General features: G+C 40.3%; 1 protein-coding gene across 6 annotated transcripts in view; it reads right to left on the reverse strand.

Annotated features, from left to right (window-relative positions):
- The window catches only part of PHLPP2 (PH domain and leucine rich repeat protein phosphatase 2), a 72,989-nt gene extending 48,515 nt beyond the window's left edge, over positions 1 to 24,474 (reverse strand). For 2 of the 6 annotated variants that reach the window (XM_012534292.3, XM_012534291.3), the window contains exons 1-3: positions 24,316 to 24,474; positions 16,585 to 16,859; positions 6,013 to 6,146 (exon numbers count right to left, since the gene is read on the reverse strand). In XM_012534292.3, the coding sequence (XP_012389746.2) occupies positions 6,013 to 6,146; positions 16,585 to 16,859; positions 24,316 to 24,414 (508 nt within the window). In that variant the 5' untranslated portion in view covers positions 24,415 to 24,474. Of the gene's footprint in view, positions 1 to 6,012; positions 6,147 to 13,162; positions 13,187 to 16,584; positions 16,860 to 18,650; positions 18,760 to 24,315 lie in introns of those variants that run through there. The other 4 variants (XM_049703892.1, XM_049703891.1, XM_033434322.2 and 1 more) reach the window with 4 other exon arrangements.
- Between the last annotated feature and the right edge of the window lie 343 nt (positions 24,475 to 24,817).

Here is a 24,817-nt window from a genome sequence, read left to right on the forward strand (position 1 = left end):
AGAAGAAAAGTGAATGGGAACTTCCTTATCGACTATCAGAATCTATCATATAGGTATATTAAAAATAGCATTGGTATTAGCATAAGACAAAGACATCAATGTAATAGGACAGTATCCAAAAACAGACCCCCGCCTGTATAGGAACTTAATAATAATAAAGGTGATGCTTCAAATCAGCAGGAAAAGGATGAGCTATTTCATAAGTATTGTTGGGACAACTGGCTATCAACAGAGAAAAAAGTAAAGTTAGATCCCTACCTCATATCACATTCTAAAAATATAAAAGTACTAGAAGAAAATATAGAGTATGTTTATTTCCTAGGATAGGAAAGGAACGTAAAGGTATTAAAGGAAAAGACTGACTAAATCTGACTAAATAAAACTTCTGCACAATAAAAAACAATACGCAAAACTACAAAACAAGTTACAGGTTGGAAAAAAAATGTGTCACAAATACAGTATACAGAGGATGTATATTCAGAATATATACAAAAGTCCTTCTGGGGCTTCCCTGGTAGCGCAGTGGTTGAGAGTCCACCTGCCGATGCAGGGGACACGGGTTCGTGCCCTGGTCCGGGAAGATCCCACATGCCGCAGAGCGGCTAGGCCCGTGAGCCATGGCCGCTGAGCCTGTGCGCCTGGAGCCTGTGCTCCGCAATGGGAGAGGACACAACAGTGAGAGGCCCGCGTACCGCAAAAAAAAAAAAAAAAAAAATGTCCTTCTGATCAATATGAAAAAGGATAAACAACAGAAATATCAAGGGTTAATTCAAAGGAGAAGAAAACTTAAAGATCAATGTAAATATGACACAATATTCAACCATACTAGTAATCAGGAAAACAAAATCAAAACAACGAGACCAACATTTAGTCCATTAGATTAGTAAAAGTTTTAAATGCTAATAATATTAAAAGGTGATATTGTGAGCAAAGGGGTACTCTGATATACTGATGGGATATACATTCGTTTTGCAGTAGTAACTATTAGTATTTTAAATGTGAATAAATATCCTATGACCCAATAACTTCATGTTTAGAGATTTACTCTGAAGAAACATAGGTGCAGGGACTTCCCTGGTGGTGCAGTAGTTAAGAATCCGCCTGCCAATGCAGGGGACATGGGTTCGAGCCCTGGTCTGGGAAGATCCCACATGCCGTGGAGCAACAAAGCCCGTGCGCCACAACTACTGAGGCTGTGCTCTAGAGCCTGCAAGCCACAATGACTGAGCCCGTGAGCCACAACTACTGGAGCCCGTGCGCCTAGAGCCCGTGCTCCACAACAAGAGAAGGCACTGCAATGAGAAGCCTGCACCCTGCAACAAAGAGTAGCCCCTGCTCACCGCAACTAGAGAAAGCCCGTGCACAGCAACGAAGACCCTATGCAGTCAAAAATAAATAAATTTTTAAAAATAAATAAAATAAAAATTCCAATTACATCATTAAAAAAAAAGAAACACAGGTGCACAAAGATGCAATTTTACTACAGTGCTATTTGTAATAGTCCATCACTAGGGAAATTGTAATATAAACTACAATACATACATGACATCCAATAGTATGCAACATATAGAAATGCATATAGAAGATAGTTAAGAAAAGACCTTCAAAACACTGTTGGGAGAAAAAAAGCATGAAGACTAACACCAAATGACAGCATTTATGTAAACAAAATATATTTCTGCAAATACACATTAGATAGGAATAAAAGTTAGAAAATTCTCAACGGCTATATACCAAGTTGATTATTACATCATAATTATCACATTATATGTCACTGCTTAATAGATAACCACTATCGGTATATACTTGTATTAACTCAAAAATTCTACTTGTAGGAATCACTTCCTCCCTCTACCCCAGAGATCAGCCATTCTCTTCACTTTTATAATAATAATTTCCTTGTTTTCTTTATGTTTTTGCTACTCATGTATTAGTTACAGCAATTTTTAACTACTGTAACAAAAAGAATATACTGGCCCAAACACAAGATAAATGTAATTCTCTGCTAGGGTGGGCAGTCTGGGTTCCCAGGGGTCAACTCTGTCGAGAAACTCCAGTTGATGGTGGCTCTGCCATTTTCAACACATGACTTCAATATTGCTCTTGATGACTGCCTTCCTACCCTACAGAAGAGGAAAAGAGCAAGAAGTATGCACGGGAGGCTTTAGGAACCAGGTATAAAAGCGGCACACAATTCCACTCCATACCACTTTAGAAAGTTTTGTCACAGGTGCACACCAAACTGCACAAAAGACTGAGAAATGAGATGTAGCTGGGCAGTCATGTGCCCACCTCTAAGTCTTATTACGGAGGAAGGAAAGAGCAGCTTTGGATGGACAGAGTGGTACTGTCACACATCTCTAAACAATACGGCTGAGTTTTGCCTGTTTTCGAACTTTAAATGAATGGAAACATAATATATATGCAATTCTTTTGTATCTGGTTTCTTTTGTTTGTGTTTATGCTCCTTGGATGAAACTGTCTCAAACAACGTGTACAGAGAATACCAAACAGAAAGAAATGCTCAGGCTGGGTGCTATGCTACCTGAGCTATTCAACCCCAGAACTACAACATCACTAGCAAATCACACCTTCTAGATGCCACTTGCTCTTACATAATAAGGAGTTGATTAATGGGCTCTCTTAATCTCTGTGACTGATCATGCTACCCACTCATCTTTAGTTACATGTTATTTCAAGGCTTTTATATCATGAATCTGTACTGAGTCACTCCACTCAGTTTCCCCCAGCACCGCCCCCAGCAAGACTGATAACTAGCATTTGCACAATGGCCCCTGGAGTACCAGAGACGTTTCATATCCAGCAAACAAAGCAAAACACTGGTTTGAACTTAGGCCCTCTGACCCTGGCCTCATTAACAGTATATGCTAAGCTAACGCACCAAAGACTCTATGCAAGAAATATTGAAAGCTGATTGCTAAGCTATTTGCTTCAAAAAGAATACTTCAAATTCTTTACAACTCCTCTCTTCAAAAGGAGAGGCCTAAAAAAAAAAAGGTGAGGGCTATTTCCCTTCTCTATATAGTGTTGGCTGTATTTGGTGACTCAATTCTAATAGAAAGTGGTGAAAACAATGGTGACTTATGAGGCTAGGTCATAAAAAACGCTGAAGCCTGTGTGTTGTGTGTATGTATGTGTGTGTGTGTTATGTGTTTGTGTGCACATGCATGCATGCACTCATGTGCATGTGTGTGTTTCTCATCACTGGGGGCAGCTAGCTGCTACATCGTGAAGACGCTTAAGCAGCCCTAGAGAAGGGTTCACATAGCGAGCAACTGAGATCTCCTGCCAAAGACTGGTGAGAAACTGGGGCCTTCTACCAACAGCCACATGAGTGAGCCATGTTAGAAGTGAATCTTCCAGCCCCACTCAAGCCTTCAGATGACTGCAGCTTCAGCCAATATAATGAGTACTATCTCACTGAGACTCAACCCAAAACCATCCAGCTAATTCCTCCTAGATTTCTGACCCATAGAAACTGTATGATATAATATCGGGACTTCCTTGGCAGTCCAGAGGTTAAGACTCTGTGCTACCACTGGAGGGGGTGTGGGTTTGATCCCTGGTCAGAGAACTAAGAGCCCACACGCTGCGCATGGTGCGGCCAAAAAATAAAAATAAATTAAAAAATAAATATTTAATATCATTTTAAGTCACTAAATTTTTTTTTTATTTATTTTTTGGCTGAATTGGGTCTCCACTGCTGTGCGTGGGCTTTCTCTAGTTGCAGCAAGCAGGGCCTACTCTTCGTTGTGGTGCATGGGCTTCTCACTGAGGTGGCTTCTCTTGTTGCGAAGCATGGGCTCTAGGTGCATGGGCTTCAGTAGCTGCAGCATGTGGGCTCAGTAGTCGTGGCTCACGGACTCTAGAGCACAGTCTCAGTAGTTGTGGTGCATGGGCTTAGCCGCTCCGCAACATGTGGGATCTTCCCAGACCAGGGATCAAACCCGCATCCCCTGCATTGGCAGGTGGATTCTTAACCACTGCGCCACCAGGGAAGTCCTAAGTCACTGAATTTTGAGGCAATTTGTTACACAGCCAACAGAAAATACCCTTATCTATCTATCTACCTACACCACATACATACTTTTTTTAACCTTTTATTTCTGGTGCCATATACATATATTGCCCATTTTCAAAAGTAACTAGCTTTAAAAACCTCTTTCTCAAATGTAATTTTCTCACTCAAATTATACTAGCTTCTCTGAATTAAAAGAGCTCACTTTTGGAAATGTTCTCTGTTAATGACTCCCCCCCACCCCCGCAAATATAGTAAGTACTAGGAACTGGTACTCTTTTTTTTTTTTTTAATTTATTTATTTTTGGCTATGTTGGGCTTTGCTGCTGCACATGGGCTTTCTCTAGTTGCGCGAGCGGGGGCTACTCTTCCTTGCGGTGTGCAGGCTTCTCCTTGCGGTGGCTTCTCTTGTTGCGGAGCACAGGCTCTAGGCATGTGGGCTGCAGCAGTTGTGGCTCACGGGCTCTAGAGCGCAGCCTCAGTAGTTGCAGCGCACGGACTTAGCTGCTCCGCGGCATGTGGGATCTTCCCGGACCGTGTCCCCTGCACTGGCAGGTGGATTCTTAACCACTGTGCCACCAGGGAAGCCCCCCAAACTGGTACTCTTTTTGACTTTACTGGAAATATCCTCTTAAGGGAATATTAAGATCCTAGGCATGCTACAATTTATCAGGTGTTATTAATAAATTAATGCAATCATGCCAACTGTTGTGTTATAACTGACTTCAAATGCAATCTCACTGGTTATAAAGGAGCTCGCCAGCATCTCAAGGCTCAACTTTCATCCCAGAATGAAAACATGGAGTGAAGAACTTATGTGCAACCACATATAAAGAGTATGTTACTATCCAAGATTTATTATTATTTTTTAACCAAGCTTTACAGTAATAGATCGGTTGTGTTCCTCAAATTAGTCTTAAAAGATTTTCCTCAGATTTAACATCAACCTAGCAACTATTCTCCCTCCATGAACTAACAAAGGAGAGAAATGAATGGAAATAAAATAAAATGAAACCAACTTTTAAGGAACATGTCAGAAAATATTGTTGTGGTGAAAAATTATAAATAAAATCTTTTGTGAAGTGCATTTAATAAAACTGGCTTGTGACATGTGTCACAAGAGTTCAGATTAAATCAATAATTTGAGGAATGAGAGCAGGAAATCTTAGTAAATGGTTATGCCTACATACACTAATAACTTAGTTACTAGTTCAACTGTTTGAAAAATGGGTCATATTAACTCAAAACTGTTAGGTGTTAAATAGCTCTGTTATTTACTAGCTGTATGACCTTGAATAAGTTAACTTCTCTGTCTCTGTAAAATGAGACAACAGTTCCTAGAGCATAAGGTGGCTATACTGAGTAAACTGGGTAATTCACAAGCATAAAAGCACACAGTAAGCACTCAAAAAATGGTACTCAGTAGTATTATTAGTTATTGATGTGTATTTGGAGAGTAATATTCAGAAATATTCTGACTTCCTTAAGGCTAACTTTATGACTAAAGTGATCAGATGAAAAATAGTCAATAGGGAAAAAATGCACCAAAAGAGAAGAGCATGTAAAATACCCAAGATTTAAAGCTTACGAAATTCAACAATATACACGTCTGATGTGTTCATCAAATGTTAAGTCATATATGATAATAACCACCTACTTTGCAACATTCTCGAACTATCCAGAAGTTCATGGACTTTATAAAGAACTTGAAAATATAACTGATACTAAAGCTATGATTTGATCAAGATGCTGGCAAAAGTACGTAACAATTCTGTAAGTCAGCAAAACACCAGAACAAAAAGAGCAAAAATAAAAAGGGAAGGCTGTTTTTGCTGTTGTTTTCTAACTACATTAGTAAATTGGCTTAAAAATGGCTTTGGATAAAATCTTTTTAAAAGGCTGAAGACAGACAGAGGTACAAATAATCAATTAAAAGTCATTAATGTATACACACAGCCATGATAAATCCTTACCACCATAAAATCGAAGCATACAGCCAAGGTCAGGATTTGCCGCCTCCTCCTGTATGCGCACAGGGTCATCAAACCCCAGCCTGGACAAGTAATCATAAACAATCTGAAGAGGTCGTTCAGTAGGTTCCAGTCTCCTGCTTATACAATTCAAAAGAAAAATATTTGTTAAGTAATAAACACACTTCATTTGATTTTTAAAATCTTTTAATATGCTCTAGATTTTTACTTCTATATCAAGATTTTCTCTAATATCACATGATACAACTAATCTAAACAAGTGGTGCTCAAAGTTTTTGGTCTTGGGATCCCTCTATAGTTTTTGAGGCCCCCAAAGAGCTTTTGTTTACACGGGGTATATCTATTGACATTTACTGAATGAGAAACTAAACTTAAGAATTTCTAAATATTTAGTTATTCATTTTAAAATAACAACAATAAACACATTACATGTTAACAAATATTTTTTGAAAACTATATTTTCAGAATAAAATAAATTTAGTGAGAAGACTTGCATTATTTTATATTTTATAAATCTCTTTAACAGCTGGTTTAATAGAAGACAGCTAGATTCTCAGATATGTAGCCTCTAGAAAACTCCACTGTATACTTACAAGACTGAAAGTGAAAAAGAAATTAATACCTCATTATTATGAAAGAGTTTTGGCCTCACGCACCTCTTCAAAAAGTCTCAGAGACCCCCAGAGGGCCCTTTGAGAACCTCCGCTTCAAACTTAAAGGCATCGAATTGAAATTATGAGATATAAAAGATTGTACCTGGCCATAACTGATTTCACATAAGCTGCAACACAATTATAAATGGAGACTTTGGGTTGCTGACTATATCCTATATATTTCCTCTGGCTTCACAGATGATTTTTCCATAAAAACTAGGAATGAACTGCCCAGTAATTCCCCAGAAATCATTAGATTACATGGTTCTGACTGAAAGCTAGGTAAAACCAGAATGTTAGTAATCACTTGTGGCTTCTGGTGACACTGCATATTTTAAAATCACACAGACTTAAGGCAGCTCATTTACAATTCTTTTATCAGAAAGCAAAGAGTCATAAATACACCAGCTAAGAGCATGAGCTCCAAAAGTCAGACTGCCTGGGTTTGAGTCTCACTTCTGCCACTTATCAACTGCATGTATGCCCCTAGACAAGTTATTTAACCTCATTGTCTTAAATTCCTCATCAGTATAATGGGTAGTGCCTAACTCACAGAGTTGTTATTAGAAGTATTTATTTATTTGCTTACAAGAAGATATCACATAGCATATAAAGTGCTTAGCAAATTATTTGGCATGTAGTAGTGTTCAATAATGTACTGACATTATTCAAAAAAATTCTTAGGAATGGAATAAAATTTTAATTAGAATAAAAATAAAATGTCTCCCCTATCTGAAACAACAACCAAAAAACAAGTATAGGAAAGCCTGTATGTTTAAAAGATCTTGAAGAACATTATTCATATCCTAAAAGGATTCTGTTTAGAAAACTTAAGTCTTGTATTAATCAGAAGAAACATGATAAACCTTCCATCATGGCAAAAATATATGAAAGAACTCTGTGTTTTGTGGTTAAAGAACTAGAAAATACTGGTTGACAATATGCTTTAATTTAAAAAAACATGAAATGGGAATACTACAAAGTGGAATATAAACAACTGTAAAAATATGGTAATTTAGGAATGGAAATCATATTGATGAGTACAGAAAGTAAAAAGTAAAAATAGGGACTTCCCTGGTGGTCCAGTGGCTAAGACTCCACGCTCCCAATGCAGGGGGCCAGGGTTCGATCCCTGGTCAGGGAACTAGATCCCTCATGCCGCAACTAAGACCCAACACAGCCAAATAAATAAACATTTTTTTAAAAATCTAAAATAAATAAATAAAAATAAAGTAAAACCACCTCCTGGCCCCTCCTGACTGTTCAGTTCTGACTTTCAGCTTCCATCAGCTCAGAACTACTACACGGGGAATGACCAAAGAACTAAAAGCCTACAAAGACCAATAAATATTGAATTTAATAGAAATGAAAAATAAACTTTTCAGAATAAAAATATCAGTTACAATTAATCTCTAGCCAAATAAAATAAAAATCCACAAAGGGCTGTGACAATTAGGCACCTTCCCAGTACAATGGTAGAATTCTTCTAAGAAGGATGCATTTTAAGAGAGACTTCTAATAAACTATATCCTGGACGGGTCAATTAGCCATGTAATAGGAAGACTAACTGAAGGATTAACTTGAAGACAAGGTGACCAAGGGCATAAAGAGCCCTCTCTACCTTCCAATGTCAAGAAGGATTAGACTTACTCTATCTAGATTGCTCCAAAGAATAGGACTAGGACCAAGGAGAAGTTGCACAGGTAGACTTGATTAAAAAATGAGGAAAAACCTTAATGATTAGAGAAGCCCAATAATGAAACACACTACCTCTCAAAATAGTTCACAGAGAGCTAGAGAGCCCTCTGTCACGGACACTTTAGACGAGTCTCCTCTAAGAACCAAGTTGGGCCAGATGATCTTCAGCGTCTTTTAAAACTCAGGGCTCTTTCAGGTATTTAAGACACCTTGCTAATATAATACAAATTCTACGTGAACACTGCTATTATTTTTGGATACAGAGATCAATGTATTTAAATATAATTCCATATAATGATCACATATTCAAGACCAAGAAACATTATTAATACTTTCAGGCTAAAGCTCACTAACTCAATTTTCCTATTTCTCTCTGGAAAACCAGGAGAAATGGAAATATCCTAATTCTGACATATTTTACCTGATCAAATGTCCTGGTCTAAAAAGGCTCTGTAGATTTTGGAAAACCTCTTTATATATTTCCACCTAAAGAAAGTATTCTCCCTGGTGGGATGGGGAAAAAAAAATCAACAGAATCTCAACATCTGCTCTTATTAATTTAGCATAAATGAGCAAACAAGAAATAGTTCAAGAACTGCAAAAACAAGTAAAACGAGGGACTAATTCCATTTACTCATTAAACTCATCTGCTTAAGAGAGTAGAGTATGGGGGAGGGAAATGCTGTAATATGCTTACGGATCAATTTTGTGTTTCAAAGTTCCAAAAGTTTAACAGGCTGCTAATTAGCTGTGTGTTAAATCTCTCACAAATCAAAGGAAATATATATACTGCAAAACAGGTGTAGGAGAGAGTATGCTAGCAAAGAAAGGTTCCATTCAGCATTTGAAATACTTCCACTGCGGCTTTAAGAAGAGACAATATGACTATTGTTAACAGTTTTAGTTTGCTTCTAATGCTTCAAGGAGCTACAATAGTCCTTGTAAATCTGAATATATGTGGATATGGCTATTTTTCTCCAAACCAGCCAACCAATACAGTAATGCTATCAACAGTGTTTGCAGCTCTTAGCCAATCTGAACAGCGCCCACAGTTAAGTTAGAGGTAAGAGAAGAGTACATTTCATTCCAGGTATCATTTCACAAGAATTCTAGTTAATAGTGGGAGGCAAAAGTATACATTCTTTTTCTTTTTTTTTTGGTACGCGGGCCTCTCACTGTTGTGGCCTCTCCCTTTGCGGAGCACAGGCTCCGGATGCGCAGGCTCAGCGGCCATGACTCACGGGCCCAGCCGCTCCGCGGCATGTGGGATCTTCCTGGACCAGGGCACGAACCCATGTCCCCTGCATCGGCAGGCGGACTCTCAACCACTGCACCACCAGGGAAGCCCAAAAGTATACATTATTAAAACCCAACATATTGTATCCAAGACCCTAACAAAGCAGAGCAGCATTCTCTACATCAAAGTCAGGTTAAAACTCAATCTCTGGCCATCTATAAAGGTAAAATCTGCAAAATTTGAAGACCGACAACACAGATCATGATACAGACAACAAGGATACTTCGATGAATGTTTACCCCATACCTGACACTATGCTGGGAAGTATCTCACATTTTACAAAACTAGGAAATAAGAAAAATGAGGTTCAGAGAGTCACACAATTAGTACATATGGCATCAGGGTTTGAACCTGTGTCGGTTTCCTTACAAAGCCTAGCCTCCTTTAGGGAAACAATATTATTTTCTAAATGTAGATTAAAAATGTATGCAGAAGAGAGCTAAAAGCACTTCATATGTTAACTTACATCAAGAAACATAAAAAGTTATGTTTTAAAATTACTGTACGTCATTAGTCTAATACATCATCACTTGAAAGATAGACTATTTTTATGCATCATTGTTGTATGAGAGTCTTTCTAGCCTTCGTGGTCCCTGGTTCCTGTGGGGTAGATTCTAAATCCTCAGAGTTTCCTGAGTAATGGGAGTGTCTTAGTTATTCATGAGCCCCTTGGATAACCCCTAGGTTTATGCTAAGAAATGAGCTGACTCAGGATGGGGGCTGGTCACCAGAAAGACCAACCACGTGAAGACAGGGCTGGGGCTTGGAGTGAGCCTGACCTTGGGAGAGGGGAGGGCTGGAGATTTGAGTTCAAGCACCTACCTGATCAATGATTAAATCAGTCAAGCCTACACTATAATACCTCAATAAAAACTCTGTACTGAAGCTTCCCGATGGATGAACACACTAATGTGCTGGGAGGGTAACAAGGATGCTCCCAGACCTCGCCCTATGTGTGTCTTCATTTTGCTGGTCCTGATTTGTATCCTTTATACGAAAATTGTAATCTTAAATACTGCTTTCTTGTGTTCTGTGAGATATTCTAGTGAATTATTGAACCTGAAGGGGTCATGGGAGCCCCCTAAATTTTTATCCAGTTGGCCTGAAGTGCAACCAGAGTGTAAAGTCAGGGTGGTCTTGTTGGAGACCAGGCCCTTTAAATTGTTTGTTTGTTTGTTTAATTTTTATTTTATATTGGAGTATAGCTGATTAACAACGTTGTGTTAGTCTCAGGTGTAATGTCCTTTAACTTGTGAAGGAAGTTTGTGCAGACTCTGCGTGGTTAGTGTCAGAACTGTACTGCAGTAAACCAGATGGCATTGTAACAACCATTAAGAAAGAAAAAACACTGCCAGTTAGACTATGACCTACCAACAACTGTAAGATACACACTGATTTTAGAAGTATTAAAATGTAAAAACAAAACAAAGTTTTAATAAAAACAAATTACTTAATGTGTAACACATTCTTTTAAAGCTTTAAAATACTACAGAAATATGAAACACAAAACAAAAATAATCCTTTTCCTTCCTCAGGGTTAATCAGCTCAGTACGTATCCTGAAACAGGACTTTTCATTCCACTTTTACAATATCAAAATATGGTAAAACAAAACTATAGTGACTTGTTAAGAGGTCACCCAGCAAGTCAGTGATAGTAAAGGAATTAGAACTCAGGATCCCAAATCCTGAGGGCATAATTTTCTGTTAGATATATTTTATCTGTTCTTAGCTTATCTTAAAAGATAGTGTATCAACCACAGAAATCTTAGTCATTTTGATGACTGAAAATAAAAGTAAAGATATGACCATGAGCCAAAGGGCACTTCATTTTGTTACATGTGATAATTTTACAACTTTTCAAAGAGAAGGCAATGACTACACTAAGCTTCACTACTGAGTCATCTGTCACTTTAACAGTCCAATAAAACAGAGAGACCAAATAGTATCATGTAAAGGGCACTGGACTGGGAGACAGGATACTTGTGTTCCAACTAGAGCACTAGCACCAGGCAGCTGCAGGAATGTGCTTTGGACCTGACCTCTCCAGGCCTCTGTTTCACATCCATAAAACGAAAGAAAATGGTTTCAGTGATTCCCATGGGGAAGTTACTGGCCTTTTAGGTAGGACAATTCTTTGCTGTACAAGATGGTCCCACACATTGAGGAGATTAAGGCTCCCTGTCCCGAATGCTGACCCTAGATGCTGGTAACCCTCCCCTGTAGCTGTGATAACCAAAAGCCCTGCCCCCACACGTATTTCCGGATGGAAAGGGCAGTGGATGGTGAGGCTGGTAGGTTGGGTTCATTTTACTAGTAGGCAGCAGTCTCCAGCCTTTTTGGCACCAGGGGCCGGTTTCGTGAAAGACAATTTTTCTACGGACCGGTGGCAGGGAGGCTGGTGGGGGGCAGCGGGAGGGGGTTCAGGCGGTAATGTGAGCAATGGGGAGCAGCAGATGAAGCTTCACTCACTCACTGCTTACCTCCTGCTGTGTGGCCCAGTGCCAGGGGTTGGAGACCCCTGCTAGTAGGCATCTCTCTTAGGTTCCTTCAAGTGCTAAAATTCTATAAACTAGTAATCCCTCTGTTAAATTCAAGTGACAAGTCCATGATTAAAAAAGAGTAAGGAAAGAAGGAAATCATGGATGATTTAGGAAAAACATGGGGTAATTTTAGTGCCAGTAATCCCATTTCTAGGACCTAGTTCACGGAGATCAACAATGTCAAGAGTCATGGGCAAAGGTTTAGTCATCACACTACTTCTAAGGGTTGAGTGACTTGAAACAACCCAAACAGGTAACACTTATTGAGCACTTACTAGGTCCAGGCATCATTTTAAGAAGTTTACTTCCTTGCTCCTCAAAGTGTAGCACATCACTTAGGAGCTTAATAGAAATATAGACCCATAGGCCCCACCCCAGAGCCACTGAATCAGAATCTGCATTTTAACAAGCTCCCCAGCTGGACATTCGAGTTTAAGAAGCGTTACAAGTATTAATTCACTTAATCTTCATAACATGTATAATCTATTTAATCCTCGTGATAACTCTATAATGTAGATATCATCATCCTCCATTGTACAGATTAGTAAACTGAGGACAAAGCTTTAGGCAACTTGCATAGTAACACAGCCAATTTGAACACACACACTCTCAATCCAGAATCCAAGCTCTACACCATTACTGCACATAATTTCTCAAATTTTAAACAAGTTATAGTATATGCATAAAATAGAATATTCTGTAGTTATTAAAACTGGTATCTAAGGAATTTTTAATGACACAAGGAAATTAATTGAAGTAAGCAGTAAATAAAATTGAATATATGGTGTGGGTCCAAATACGTAATTTAAAAAAATTACACACACACACACTCATTTTGAAAAAGATCTGGAAAAAAAAATGTCAGCATGGCGGGGGAAGGGGGAGGTAATATATGGAATCTGGTGTCAGAATGCCAGAGTTCAAATTCCAGCTCTACACTTACCAGCCAAGTGATTCTAGGTGAGATGATTAACTCTTTTAAGACTCATTTTCCTCATCTATAAAATAGGGAAAGTATTTACCTCACAAGATTGTTATGAGGATTAAGTGAGATAATCTACAAAAAGCATAAGCAATGAAAATTATTTCTCTTTATACTTTTTCATTTTTCCAAAATTTCTACAATGAATATAAATCACACTTCATTAAGCAGCAAAAAATGTTATTAAAAAAAGATATTGTGTTAGACTGTCAACTATCTTTTGAAGAGCTATTACAAAGAAAGTACCTATTCTTCTGATGCGATAAACATAAGACTGAACTCAAGCAATTAACCGTTGAGTAAGAGGTCTAAAAAAGATCTTTAAACAATTATGATTAAATAGTGAAACTGAGCAAGGCACACTGTGCCAGTTCCCCTCCGGGAGGGCCTTTACTCGGAAGGAAGTCCACCATCTATCATGAATGATGTCAACATTCCAACTGCTTGGCAGTACCTGCCTGGCCTTGAACAAGTTACTGGACCTCTCGAAGAGCCTCAATTTTCCTCATTGGAAAGGAATAACCCTACCTCTCTTAGAGTTACTGTGAGGATTTAATGAGAAAATGTGCATAAAGCAGTAAGCGCGTTAACTAGCAAAAGAAAGCACTTAATGTTAGCTAAGCTAAAATATATCATCATCATTTCTTTGGCTGGCTGAGGCTTCTTGAGCTCCTATTCCAGCGATGAGAATATATTCGGATCTCAAATAATGTATGATCGCACTTCTATGTGGAATCTAAAAACACAACAAACTAGTGAATGTAGCAAAAAAGAAGCAGCCTTGCAAATATAGAGAACAAACTAGGGGCTACCAGTGGGGGGTGGAGGAGCAACACAGCCGGGGCGGCGGGCGGGGGGGGGGGGGGTGGAGGCGGTAGTGGGAGGCACAAACTACTGGATGTCAGACAGGCTACAAGGATGTAGTGTACAGCACAGGGGATACAGCCAATATTTTATAATAACTGCAAATGGAGTGTAACCTTTAAAAATTGTACAAATTTTTTTAAATTTTTAAAAAAAGAAAATATATTCATATCTTCAAACCACAGTTCAACAGTGTTTTCATTATTTTATAATCAATTATGTTTTCAAAGAGCTATTTCATTAGAAATTATCAAGGCTACAGGACTAAAAAGAGACAAACTCTCCATTTTAAGTACAGTTTAGATTCACTAAAGTAAATTGTATCACATTTGGATTCTTAGCTACACAACTAGTAGTAGCAAGCCAATTCAAGTGGGGTTTTCTCCACTTTTCTAGTATTTTTGTGTATACACACATTAGTATTCAGATGAGTAATAAGTCTTAGGTTTAAATACTTGAACTCCGCCAATCACTACCAGCTATAATGTAGGTCAAGGCTTTCCACCTGATAAAATTAGATCGGAATCAGTGTTAAGATTTAGAAAAGCCTAAGGGTCACCCAGTCTGATCCTTTCGTTTTACAAATGGATTTAGGAAATGTAGTTAACTGGTGAACAAGGAAAACATTCAAGTGCTAGTCTACTTTTTCAGGAATTAGTCCAAATCCTAAAGGAAAATAATAATAAACCCCAGTTTAGACTTTAAAATGATATCAATGTTTAGCTCAGCTAAAGGTGTTACTATCATTGCCACATTTTTAGGTGTAAGTGGGTGCCTCCTTTCTCACTTTCAACAGTACTGAATCCACAGTTTTGAATTCTGTTTTGAGACATTTATTTATTACAGGGAAAGGAAAGGAGAGAAAGTCAATGGTCAGGCACTTAAGGAGCTCTTATTTGAGGTCTAACTCAAAGAACTAATAGTTTTTTTAAAAAAGCTGAATCAGGGCTTCCCTGGTGGCGCAGTGGTTGAGAGTCCGCCTGCCGATGCAGGGGACACGGGTTCGTGCCCCGGTCCGGGAAGATCCCACATGCCGCAGAACGGCTAGGCCGGTGAGCCATGGCCGCTGAGCCTGTGCGTCCGGAGCCTGTGCTCCGCGACGGGAGAGGCCACAATAGTGAGAGACCCGCGTACAGCAAAAAAAAAATTAAAAAAAAGATTTCAAAGAAATTAAACCTATGAAAATATGCTCAACCTAACTCATAAATATAAATGAAAATTAAAACAAAATAACAAAATTCCTATCAGATTTGCAAAAATCTAAGTCATCAACCTTGAAAAAAGAGTTGTCCTTGGAAAGCTGAATTTATGATTCTCTAAAAACTGTTGACAATCATTTCTATTCACAATCAAGTATGTGCTCGTGCATGAGGATGTGTCTGTATATGTAAAATTTAACATATTCTGGAGAAAGTAAGGGGGAAATAGGTATACTTTTATATTATTCATCGAAGTATAAGTTCTATGAAGAGGAATTTGACAAAATCTCTCAAAATTAAACATGCACATACCCTTTGAGCCAGCAATTCCATTTCTAGGACTTTACTCTACAGATGACTTCCACATGGGAGAAATATCACAGGTACAAGGATATTCACTGCAACAGTCCTTGTAGTAAAAAAACTGGTAGCAACTTACATGTCCATTAATAGGAGACTAGCTAAAATTGTGGTAGATTCACAAAATGAAATACTATTTAGCCATTAAATAAATGAAAATTATATAAACATTAATATGGAAAGATTTCTAAGAGATATTAAGTTGACATGTAGCACCATTAGTTTTAAAATTTATATACAAATAATGACACATACTCATGCATGACCATAGGTACTTCTCATTCTATTTCCTTTTATACATTTCTATTTTATTCTGTTTATATGTATTGCTTAAAAACTTTAAAAATATTTATTTTGGGCTTCCCTGGCTGCACAGTGGTTAAGAATCTGCCTGCCAATGCAGGGGACACAGGTTCGTGCCCTGGTCCGGGAGGATCCCACATGCCACAGAGCAACTAAGCCCGCAAGCCACAGCTACTGAGCCTGTGCTCTAGAGCCTGTGAGCCACAACTACTGAAGCCCATGCGCCTACAGCCCGTGCTCCACAACAAGAGAAGCCACCACAATGAGAAGCCTGGGTACCGCAACGAAGAGTAGCCCCCACTCACCGCAACTAGAGAAAAGCCCGCGCACAGCAACGAAGACCCCAATGCAGCCAAAAATAAATAAATTTAATTTTTAAAAAATCTTAAAAAAAATTATTTTAAATTTAGATATCCAACCTATGATATAATCCAAATGAAGTAATTATCAATTTTTCCTTCCTTTTCCTTTAAAAACTGACAGTTTTTAAATTCAAGAATCCTAATGTCAGCATTCCAGGGAGAAATCTTTTTTCAAGCCTAGTGACCCCATAACCATCATCAGCTCCAGCACGAATGAGGTCCTAAAGCCCACTTCCAAGCAGAAACACATGTGACTTATACTGCAGGAGAATTAGTGGTAAAACTCTGACCTCACCTGACCAGGTCTCCATGAAGCTGCAAATAAAGACGTTCCCTTCCCTCTCCAGCACAAATTTCTGACGCTGGCGTGTCTACTGTGCAAAGGACAAGATGTAAGTCGGAGGAGGAGGCAGTGGCAGAGGCGCTGGCTGCAGCGGCCGTGGCGGTGTCTGCTCCGTACAGGTAAACACAGCCTCTCTTCACATCTTCTCGCAGCCAGTCTCTCTCTCGAGAACCAAACCTACTTCTCCTATTCAGACAATGTCTGCTCCCATTGCGTTTCATAGTTCTCTAAAAACGTCAGGAAAAAGAAATCATTAGCTCAAATGTCTGACTGAATTAGACACATTCAGTCCTCAGCCCACCTTTACACTCCGTAGTCACCAATACTTGACTCAGTACCGCCTCCTCTCACAGAGCCTTCTGCACCTGCCATGCCCAGCCCTAAACTGAAAATTTTCATTCTCTTTACTGCTAGCTGTTCATGTCTCTGTCCATCATCTTTTTTTTTTTCTACTTTTACTTTTTTTTTACTTTTTTATTTTTGGCCACGTCAGGTCTTAGTGGCGGCACACGGGAACTTCACTGTGGTGTGCGGGTTTTCTTTCTCTAATTGTGGCGCACAGGCTCCAGGGCATGTGGGTTCTGTAGTTTGAGGCGTATGGGCTTAGTTGCCTCGTGGCATGTGGGATCTTAATTCCCCAACCAGGGATCGAAACCCATGTCCCCTGCATTGGAAGGCCGATTCTTTACCACTGGACCACCAGGAAAGTCCCTGTCAGTCATCTTCTGATCTTTTTTTTTTCTTTATGTTTTCATAAAAATGTCAAGAACAGTAGTGTACCTACTATCTAATTTTCACAAGCTTTAATATTTTGCCATATTTAGTTCAGATCATTATTCTAAAGAACATATATATGATATATCCTTACATATATAGCTAAAGCCACCTACTACCTAAAAAAATCCCATTCACCTCTCTCTCTCCCCAGAAATAAACACTCTACTATAGTGTTTATCATCCCATGCATTTTTTTTTAATTTCTGATTTTTATTGATTGATTGATTGGTTGATTGATTTTTGGCTGCGTTGGGTCTGTGTTGCTGCGCATGGGCCTTCTCTAGTTGTGGCGAGCAGGGGCCACTCTTCGTTGTGGTACACGGGCTTCTCATTGTGGTGGCTTCTCTTGTTGCAGAGCACGGGCTCTAGGTGCGTGGGCTTCAGTAGTTGTGGCATGTGGGCTCAGTAGTTGTGGCTCACGGGCTTAGATGCTCCATGGCATGTGGGATCGTCCCAGACCAGGGCTCAAACCCGTGTCCCCTGCATTGGCAGGCGGATTCTTAACCACTGTGCCACCAGGGAAGTCCTCCCATGCATTTTTTATGTTTGCCATATAAGTATATATCTATAAACTCTATATAGTATTGTTTTACATGATTTAAAACTTTATCTAAAACCTAACTTACTTATGTTTCACCCTGCAATTTTTTTTGTTTGATTCAACATTGGTTTAGAGATGTATCTATGATTAATACACCCTGCTCATTCTCTTGAATAACATTCTATTATACAAATACACTGAAATTTATCCATTCTCCTGCTGAGGGCATTTAGTTTGTTTCTAATTTTTCAGTGTCGGAAACAATGCTGCAATAAACATTTCTGTATGTCTCCATATGCAAACTGAAAGTTCCTCTAGGGTCCTAGTCCTCTGCCTCATATCCCAAATAAGGAACTACAGAATCAACACAATACTGCACAAATATTCTTTCCATTATCCTCATGTTTCAAAAGAAAAATTACTGTTGCATTTGATAACTTAGGTATGCATATACATTGTGAAGTCACATTATCTCAGAGCAAAAACAACTGCTACAGCAATATAACAAGTTTCTAAAGATCAATATTTACCTGCTCTATTTTTTTTAAATGGGCCATTTCTATTCCCATTAATAAAAAACTAATTTCCACAAACAATTACACTGACCCACCTTTCTAGGGCCACTCCCCACTGTATGTCACTCTGTTTGTCATATCCAACTCCCCGAACACACCAACTATTCCACAATTCTGTGACTTGCCTGAAATGTCCTTCTCCATCTTGTCCATCTGAGTAGTTATTCTTCAAAATTACTCAAACGTCACCCTCTCTGTGGAGCTTTCCACGTCTCCCATCCCTGCTTTCTCCTACTAATTAAAAAGAATTAATAACTCTACACTCTCCTCCACAGAACTTCTTCACCTTAAACATACTTCCATTCCCATGTAAATCACAATGAGTTTTTAATTATTTATTTGGTATTTCTTCTTCTCTTATACACTGAGAACCTATTACAGTACCTTAGCACCTGGGTGGCCCAGAGATGCATGCAGAACTCAGTGATGTCACAGACATTTATTCCCAGTCTGTACTTTAGCCTAATTAGCTTTAGCAAGAAGTTGAACAAACTTGGGGAAAAAAATCTCCATTTTTATAGGAAACCCTATCACCTTTCCTCTGTATCAGCCACAAAGTAAATAAAATACTTTTGCTACTATTCCTCATTGGAAAACAGAAATATCTATAAATAAAGCAAATATTATTTTTGTAATTACTGAGATTAAATATTTGAGGATAACTGTAGCGCCTAAAATTAAATCTCTGAAGATGATAAAGAAAGGGGAAGGAAAAGTTAGAAGGTATTCCCCACATGGAGAAAAAGAAAAACAAGAAATCAAGAATGGCTTCATTGTTTAAATTTATGATAATAGGTGAATCGATCATTTTACAGATCTTAGGGATTTAAGTACAGCTAATCAAAACCATGAGGATTATTACTGATTCTAACTTTAGATAAATAGGATAAACCCCTGCTACAAGTGGGAACTAGGCGTCTTTCTTCTCATAAAGTGCATTTTCTCAAAGCTGAACATCTCAGAATTAACAAAGGGCTTTTGAGCACATATTTTATAAACACAGGGACCATCATATTTGCACCACTAAATAATCTTAACCACTGCATAATTAGACAGTGATTTTAAATATTCCTTATTTTTTAATCTTTGGTAAAGGTCAACTGAACCATCTGAAAACAGTATTCTATACAGTGCAGTAACATTTATACAAGGAAGCTCTGCATTCTGCACTCAGTGGAGAGAAATTTTGCTCACTGCTATTAAGAGAGGGCCAGTGGACACCACTCCACACATCCACCGAAAAGCTTCTTTAAAAAAACTTTTTAAGGTCAAATAATATCCCACTAACCTTATCAATCTTAGAAAAGTCAAGGCAGACCCCAGGAAGTATTACATTAGTTCATCCATGATTCTTCTTCTGTGAGGATTTTTAACAGTCATTTTTTAATGTGTATATCTATTTCCCTTAAGACTATACATAGGGCTTCCCAGGTGGCGCAGTGGTTGAGAGTCCGTCTGCCGATGCAGGGGACACGGGTTCGTGCCCCGGTCCGGGAAGATCCCACATGTCGTGGAGCGGCTGGGCCCGTGAGCCATGGCCGCTGAGCCTGCGCGTCCGGAGCCTGTGCTCCGAAACGGGAGAGGCCACAGCAGTGAGAGGCCCACGTACCGCAAAAAAAAAAAAAAAAAAAAAGACTATACATAAAGTTTTAAGAACTTTTACATTGTTGAAACCCATGTGTTGTTGGTCAAAGAATGTATCTCCTGTTTATATGATATATTCCATCCCATGAAAATAAGCTGCTGAGTTAGAACTTTGGTAGATATCATTCTCTTAAACCTGTTCAATGGGCATTTAACGGCCTAGATACCAAACAAGCATAGCCTTCTGGTAACAATCTAGATGGACTGTTTAGCTATCATTAGTTACTGCTGAATTACCTAGTGCTTCCTTCTCCACTGCCTAAACCATCAGGTAAATGTTGGAAAGGTCACTTCTGTCCTCTGAGATGCTTGCAGCTTTTAGAATCACTATTCCACTGGAAATGCTAGATGGAGAACACTTTATTTCCTCCCTTTACTCTTATATGAGAACTATTGACAAGTTTCTCTAAAAGGGAACATAACTATAATCACCCTCACATCAAACAAGTGTATAAAGAGCACATTTAAGACTTAAAGATATTTCTAGAAAGCCGAAATCTTCAGAGTAAGCCATGATTTAAGTACCCACTTCAGTTTTACACTTTAAACCCTCTAAAAATGAGGGCTCTGATCAGTTCAAAGGTGATAAACTATTAAACGCCCAATGAACTAACTCTAAGGTATGCATGGTAGAACAGGATCTACTGAAGTAACTCTTCATACTCAGTGAGTTCTACTAGACTGTGAAATATCCTGAAGTAGGAGCATTCAAAGTCTGCATTCAAAACTTTATAATATGGGCTCATCTCTAGGAATATACATGCTAAGGAATATTTTGGAAGGGGTGGATGAGATAAAGAGGGGAAGAATATTTCAGTTCATTAAAATCTTTTTGGTAGTAATTGATTTTAAAAGCCATACAAACACATTATTTTGATACAAACCTGAAACTATTATTGAAAAAACGCATCTCACAGAATCCACTGACTAGATTAATTATAACTTCATTTCTTCTACAGAGTAAAAAAAAAAAAGAAAAAAAAACCTCTCCAAATTTCCAAACATCTGGAAATTTCTGCTTCAAGGATACTCCTAATAATCTTAAAGAGTATTAAAAATCTCATACTTATATTCCAACTACAGTTATAAAGGACTATATTCTAAATAGCAATTTGCTGTGGAGAATAGGGAACCCTCTTGCACTGTTGGTGAGAATGTAAATTGATACAGCCAGTATGGAGGTTCCTTAAAAAACTAAAAATAGAACTACCATACGACCCAGCAATCCCATTACTGGGCATATACCCTGAGAAAACCATAATTCGAAAAGAGTCATGTACCAAAATGTTCATTGCAGCTCTACTTACAATAGCCAGGACATGGAAGCAACCTAAGTGTCCATCAACAGATGAGTGGATAAAGAAGATGTGGCACATATATATACAATGGAATATTACTCAGCCATAAAAAGGAACAAAACTGAGTTATTTGTAGTGAGGTGGATGGACCTAGAGACTGTCATACAGAGTGAAGTAAGTCAGAAAGAGAAAAACAAATACCATATGCTAACACATATATATGGAATCTTAAAAAAAAAAAAAAGAAAATGGTCAGAAGAACCTAGGGGCAAGACGGGAATAAAGATGCAGACCTACTAGAGAATGGACTTGAGGATACGGGGAGGGGAAAGGGTAAGCTGGGACAAAGTGAGAGAGTGGCATGGACATATATACACTACCAAACGTAAAATAGCTAGCTAGTGGGGAGTAACCGCATAGCACAGGGAGATCAGCTCGGGGCTTTGTGACCACCTAGAGGGGTGGGATAGGGAGGGTGGGAGGGAGGGAGATGCAAGAGGGAAGAGATATGGGGACATATGTATAACTGATTCACTTTGTTATAAAGCAGAAACTGACACACCATTGTAAAGCAATTATACTCTAATAAAGATGTTTAAATAAATAAATAAATAGCAATTTGCTAAATAAATCTGGGGGCAGATTTTGAATCAAATTTTCCAGTAGGCCATACGGTGGACCTAGATCTAATCTGGCTAAAGTTACACCAGTTTAGCTATATTAGCCTTTTTATGATGATCTATACTCTTTGACAATAATGATGTTCATGATCTGGTATTAAGTATAGAAGAGTTACAAAAAAGAATGGTAAGCCTTTTTAAAAGGGTTTTCAGAAAAGAACATATAGGAAACTATGGCTTTCTTCCCGATTCTGAAAGTCTTCTACTTACATATTCCTTTCCAGTTTCACCTGACACAAAATTCAACCACTCAGCTACTGAAGGGAACTTCTGTCTGTAGAACACACCGCATCTATTCTTCACAGCCGATCCCATTTATTTGCAAGGATGCAAAGGTCTAAGACACTGTGAGCCTCCCACATCACCAGCTCAGCACTATAATCAAGATTAATTTCTGGACTCTTTCTAATGGTCCCCAGATTGGAACCCCACGGAACCAGTGGTAGGTTGGACCACGTCCTGGAAGTGCAGGAAGGTCGAACCCTTCAAAAAAGATCCTCATTTCTCAATTCCTTCCCTCCCACAACTCACTCTCTCTCCACCAAAAAATAGTTGTAAAAATAGCCAAGGCTGTTTACCTTCTAGGCCAGAGGGCATTACCTATCTCTCAGACCTGCCCTTTCCTGATAAGCCAGGCCAGCAGAACTTTTTTAAGTTCATTCACAATTTACATTTTTGTGACCTTACAGTTTTAAGTAAATATCCAAAAGCCTCTGAGTAATTATATTTAATTAAAATATAATTTTGATATAAATTATATTTAATATAAAACATGATTAAAGTAAATATGTATAAGGTCTATGCAGAAGTGGAGATAAACTATGAAAAGTTATTTCTTTAAGTTGCTGCATTAAGACTGGGAGGTAGCAGCAGAAAAAAAGTTTTATATTTTAGAGTTCTAATTTATGTTGTTTCATGGATTCACCAGATGCTTCAAATCTATTATTTTTTTCCAATGTTGTTTCTTTGTGATGCCCTACGTATAATCTTAGTAGCGAGTATACAGTCGCACCCTCAATCCCAAAGAACAACTATTACTTAATGAATTTTTAAACATTATGTATTTTCATTGTTTTGCAAAGTAGTTTTGAAACACGTCAAATCTAAATTTTCTTTTCTCTCTTCCTTTTCTCTGGCAAGTTTTAAAGCCTGCTGATATCTCTTCTAGAACTTTAGAAGGAATTCCACTCCATCTCCAGGACACCTAGTTTACATATCTGACCTACAGAAAAATTTCTCTCCAACTATTTCGAAGGCTAGTAGAAAACTCCATCCAGTGTGTCTCCCACAACCCCTCCTTTTAACCACCTTCACTGTCCCCTTCCCACCCTACAATTCCTGTGCATTTTAACTTCTTGTCATCACCTTCAAGACTCCACTCCCCCCCTTGCCTGCATCTGCCTTCACTCCTCCTACTCCCCCCCAATTCCTGCCAAAAGCCCCGTTAGCTGCCTGTTGCATAACTGCTCCCCCGTCACCGTCTCTCTGGATTGTCAGCCCCACTCCCGCCAGCAGGAATGCCCCTTTTTGTCCAACCCCTCCTCCCTTCTGCAACACGCCCAGCGATTCCCCGAGATTAAGCTCCTCCGGGGATTCTCCCTCCAGGCCCGCGCTCCGGAGCGAGAAGCGGGTCTTAACTTCGGCGGTAAGCTCCGAGGGCAGAGGCGGCCCACTCCAGCCGGCGCAGCCCCAGCACACCGCAGCGCCCGGCCAATCACCGCCGCCATCCTCCCGCTGGGGTGATGTCTTCAGGTGTCCGGGGAGAAAGCCCTGCGTACTATCAGCTCCGCTGTCGGGCCAGGAGCCGCCGGCCTTGGGGCCCCGTGCGCAACCGGGGGAGGCAGAGGCGGGCCCCGGGGTCCCAAAGGAGCCGAGTGGCGGCGGCGACCGGGTGGACGCCGGCCCCAAGGCGTGGGCCTGCGAGGCGGGTGGCACGCGGCCAGGGATGGGCAGCAGTGGGGACGGAGGCGGCCGCGGCCTCGGCGGGGGCCAGCTGCAGAGGCCTCCGCGGGTGCCGCGGCCCCTCCAGCCGGGTTCTGGGAGCGACTGAGCCGCAAGGCTGACTGACCGACGCGAGGTGGGGGTCGCCGGCTGCCTCGGCCACCGCGCGGGGTAGGGGCGGCCTCTGCCCGCTTTCGCTCCCTCCCCAACCCGCCCGCCCACCTCACCTTCAGGACCCGGATCCCGCCCGGCCGGCGGCTCGCGGGCGCTTCGGGCGGCTCCGGCGGTTCGAGCGGGCCCGCGGGGCCCGGCTCCACCTCCCCCATCTGCGGCTGGTGGAGGCTGCACAGGGACGCCCGGCCGGCGCTACGCCGCACGGAGCCTCGGCGGCGAGCGCGAACAGCCTGCGGCCCCGCCCCCCGCAGTCCGCCGGCCCCGCCCCCTGCCGCCCTGCCGGCCCTGCCACCCGCCGCCCCGCCGGCCCCGCCGGCCCCGCCCCACCCGCAGCCGTTTCGGCCCTGCGTAGCCGCGGGCCCGGTGCGTCCTGGGCGCTGCGAGCCGCAAGCCGCTGGGCGGGCTGCCGGGGACCTCGCGGGCGGAGCCCGGCGCCACCGCAGGGCTGGGCCTCCGTTGTCGGCCGCCCTCGGTTTGGCGGACTGAGGTACAGGGAGGATTATTTGCTGCTGTCCCCGCCTCCGAAGTACGGGCTGGACAAGGAAAGGGGGGTGG

This window comes from Orcinus orca, chromosome 20 (assembly GCF_937001465.1).
Source record: "Orcinus orca chromosome 20, mOrcOrc1.1, whole genome shotgun sequence".
In the NCBI taxonomy this organism is placed as follows: Eukaryota; Metazoa; Chordata; class Mammalia; order Artiodactyla; family Delphinidae; genus Orcinus; species Orcinus orca.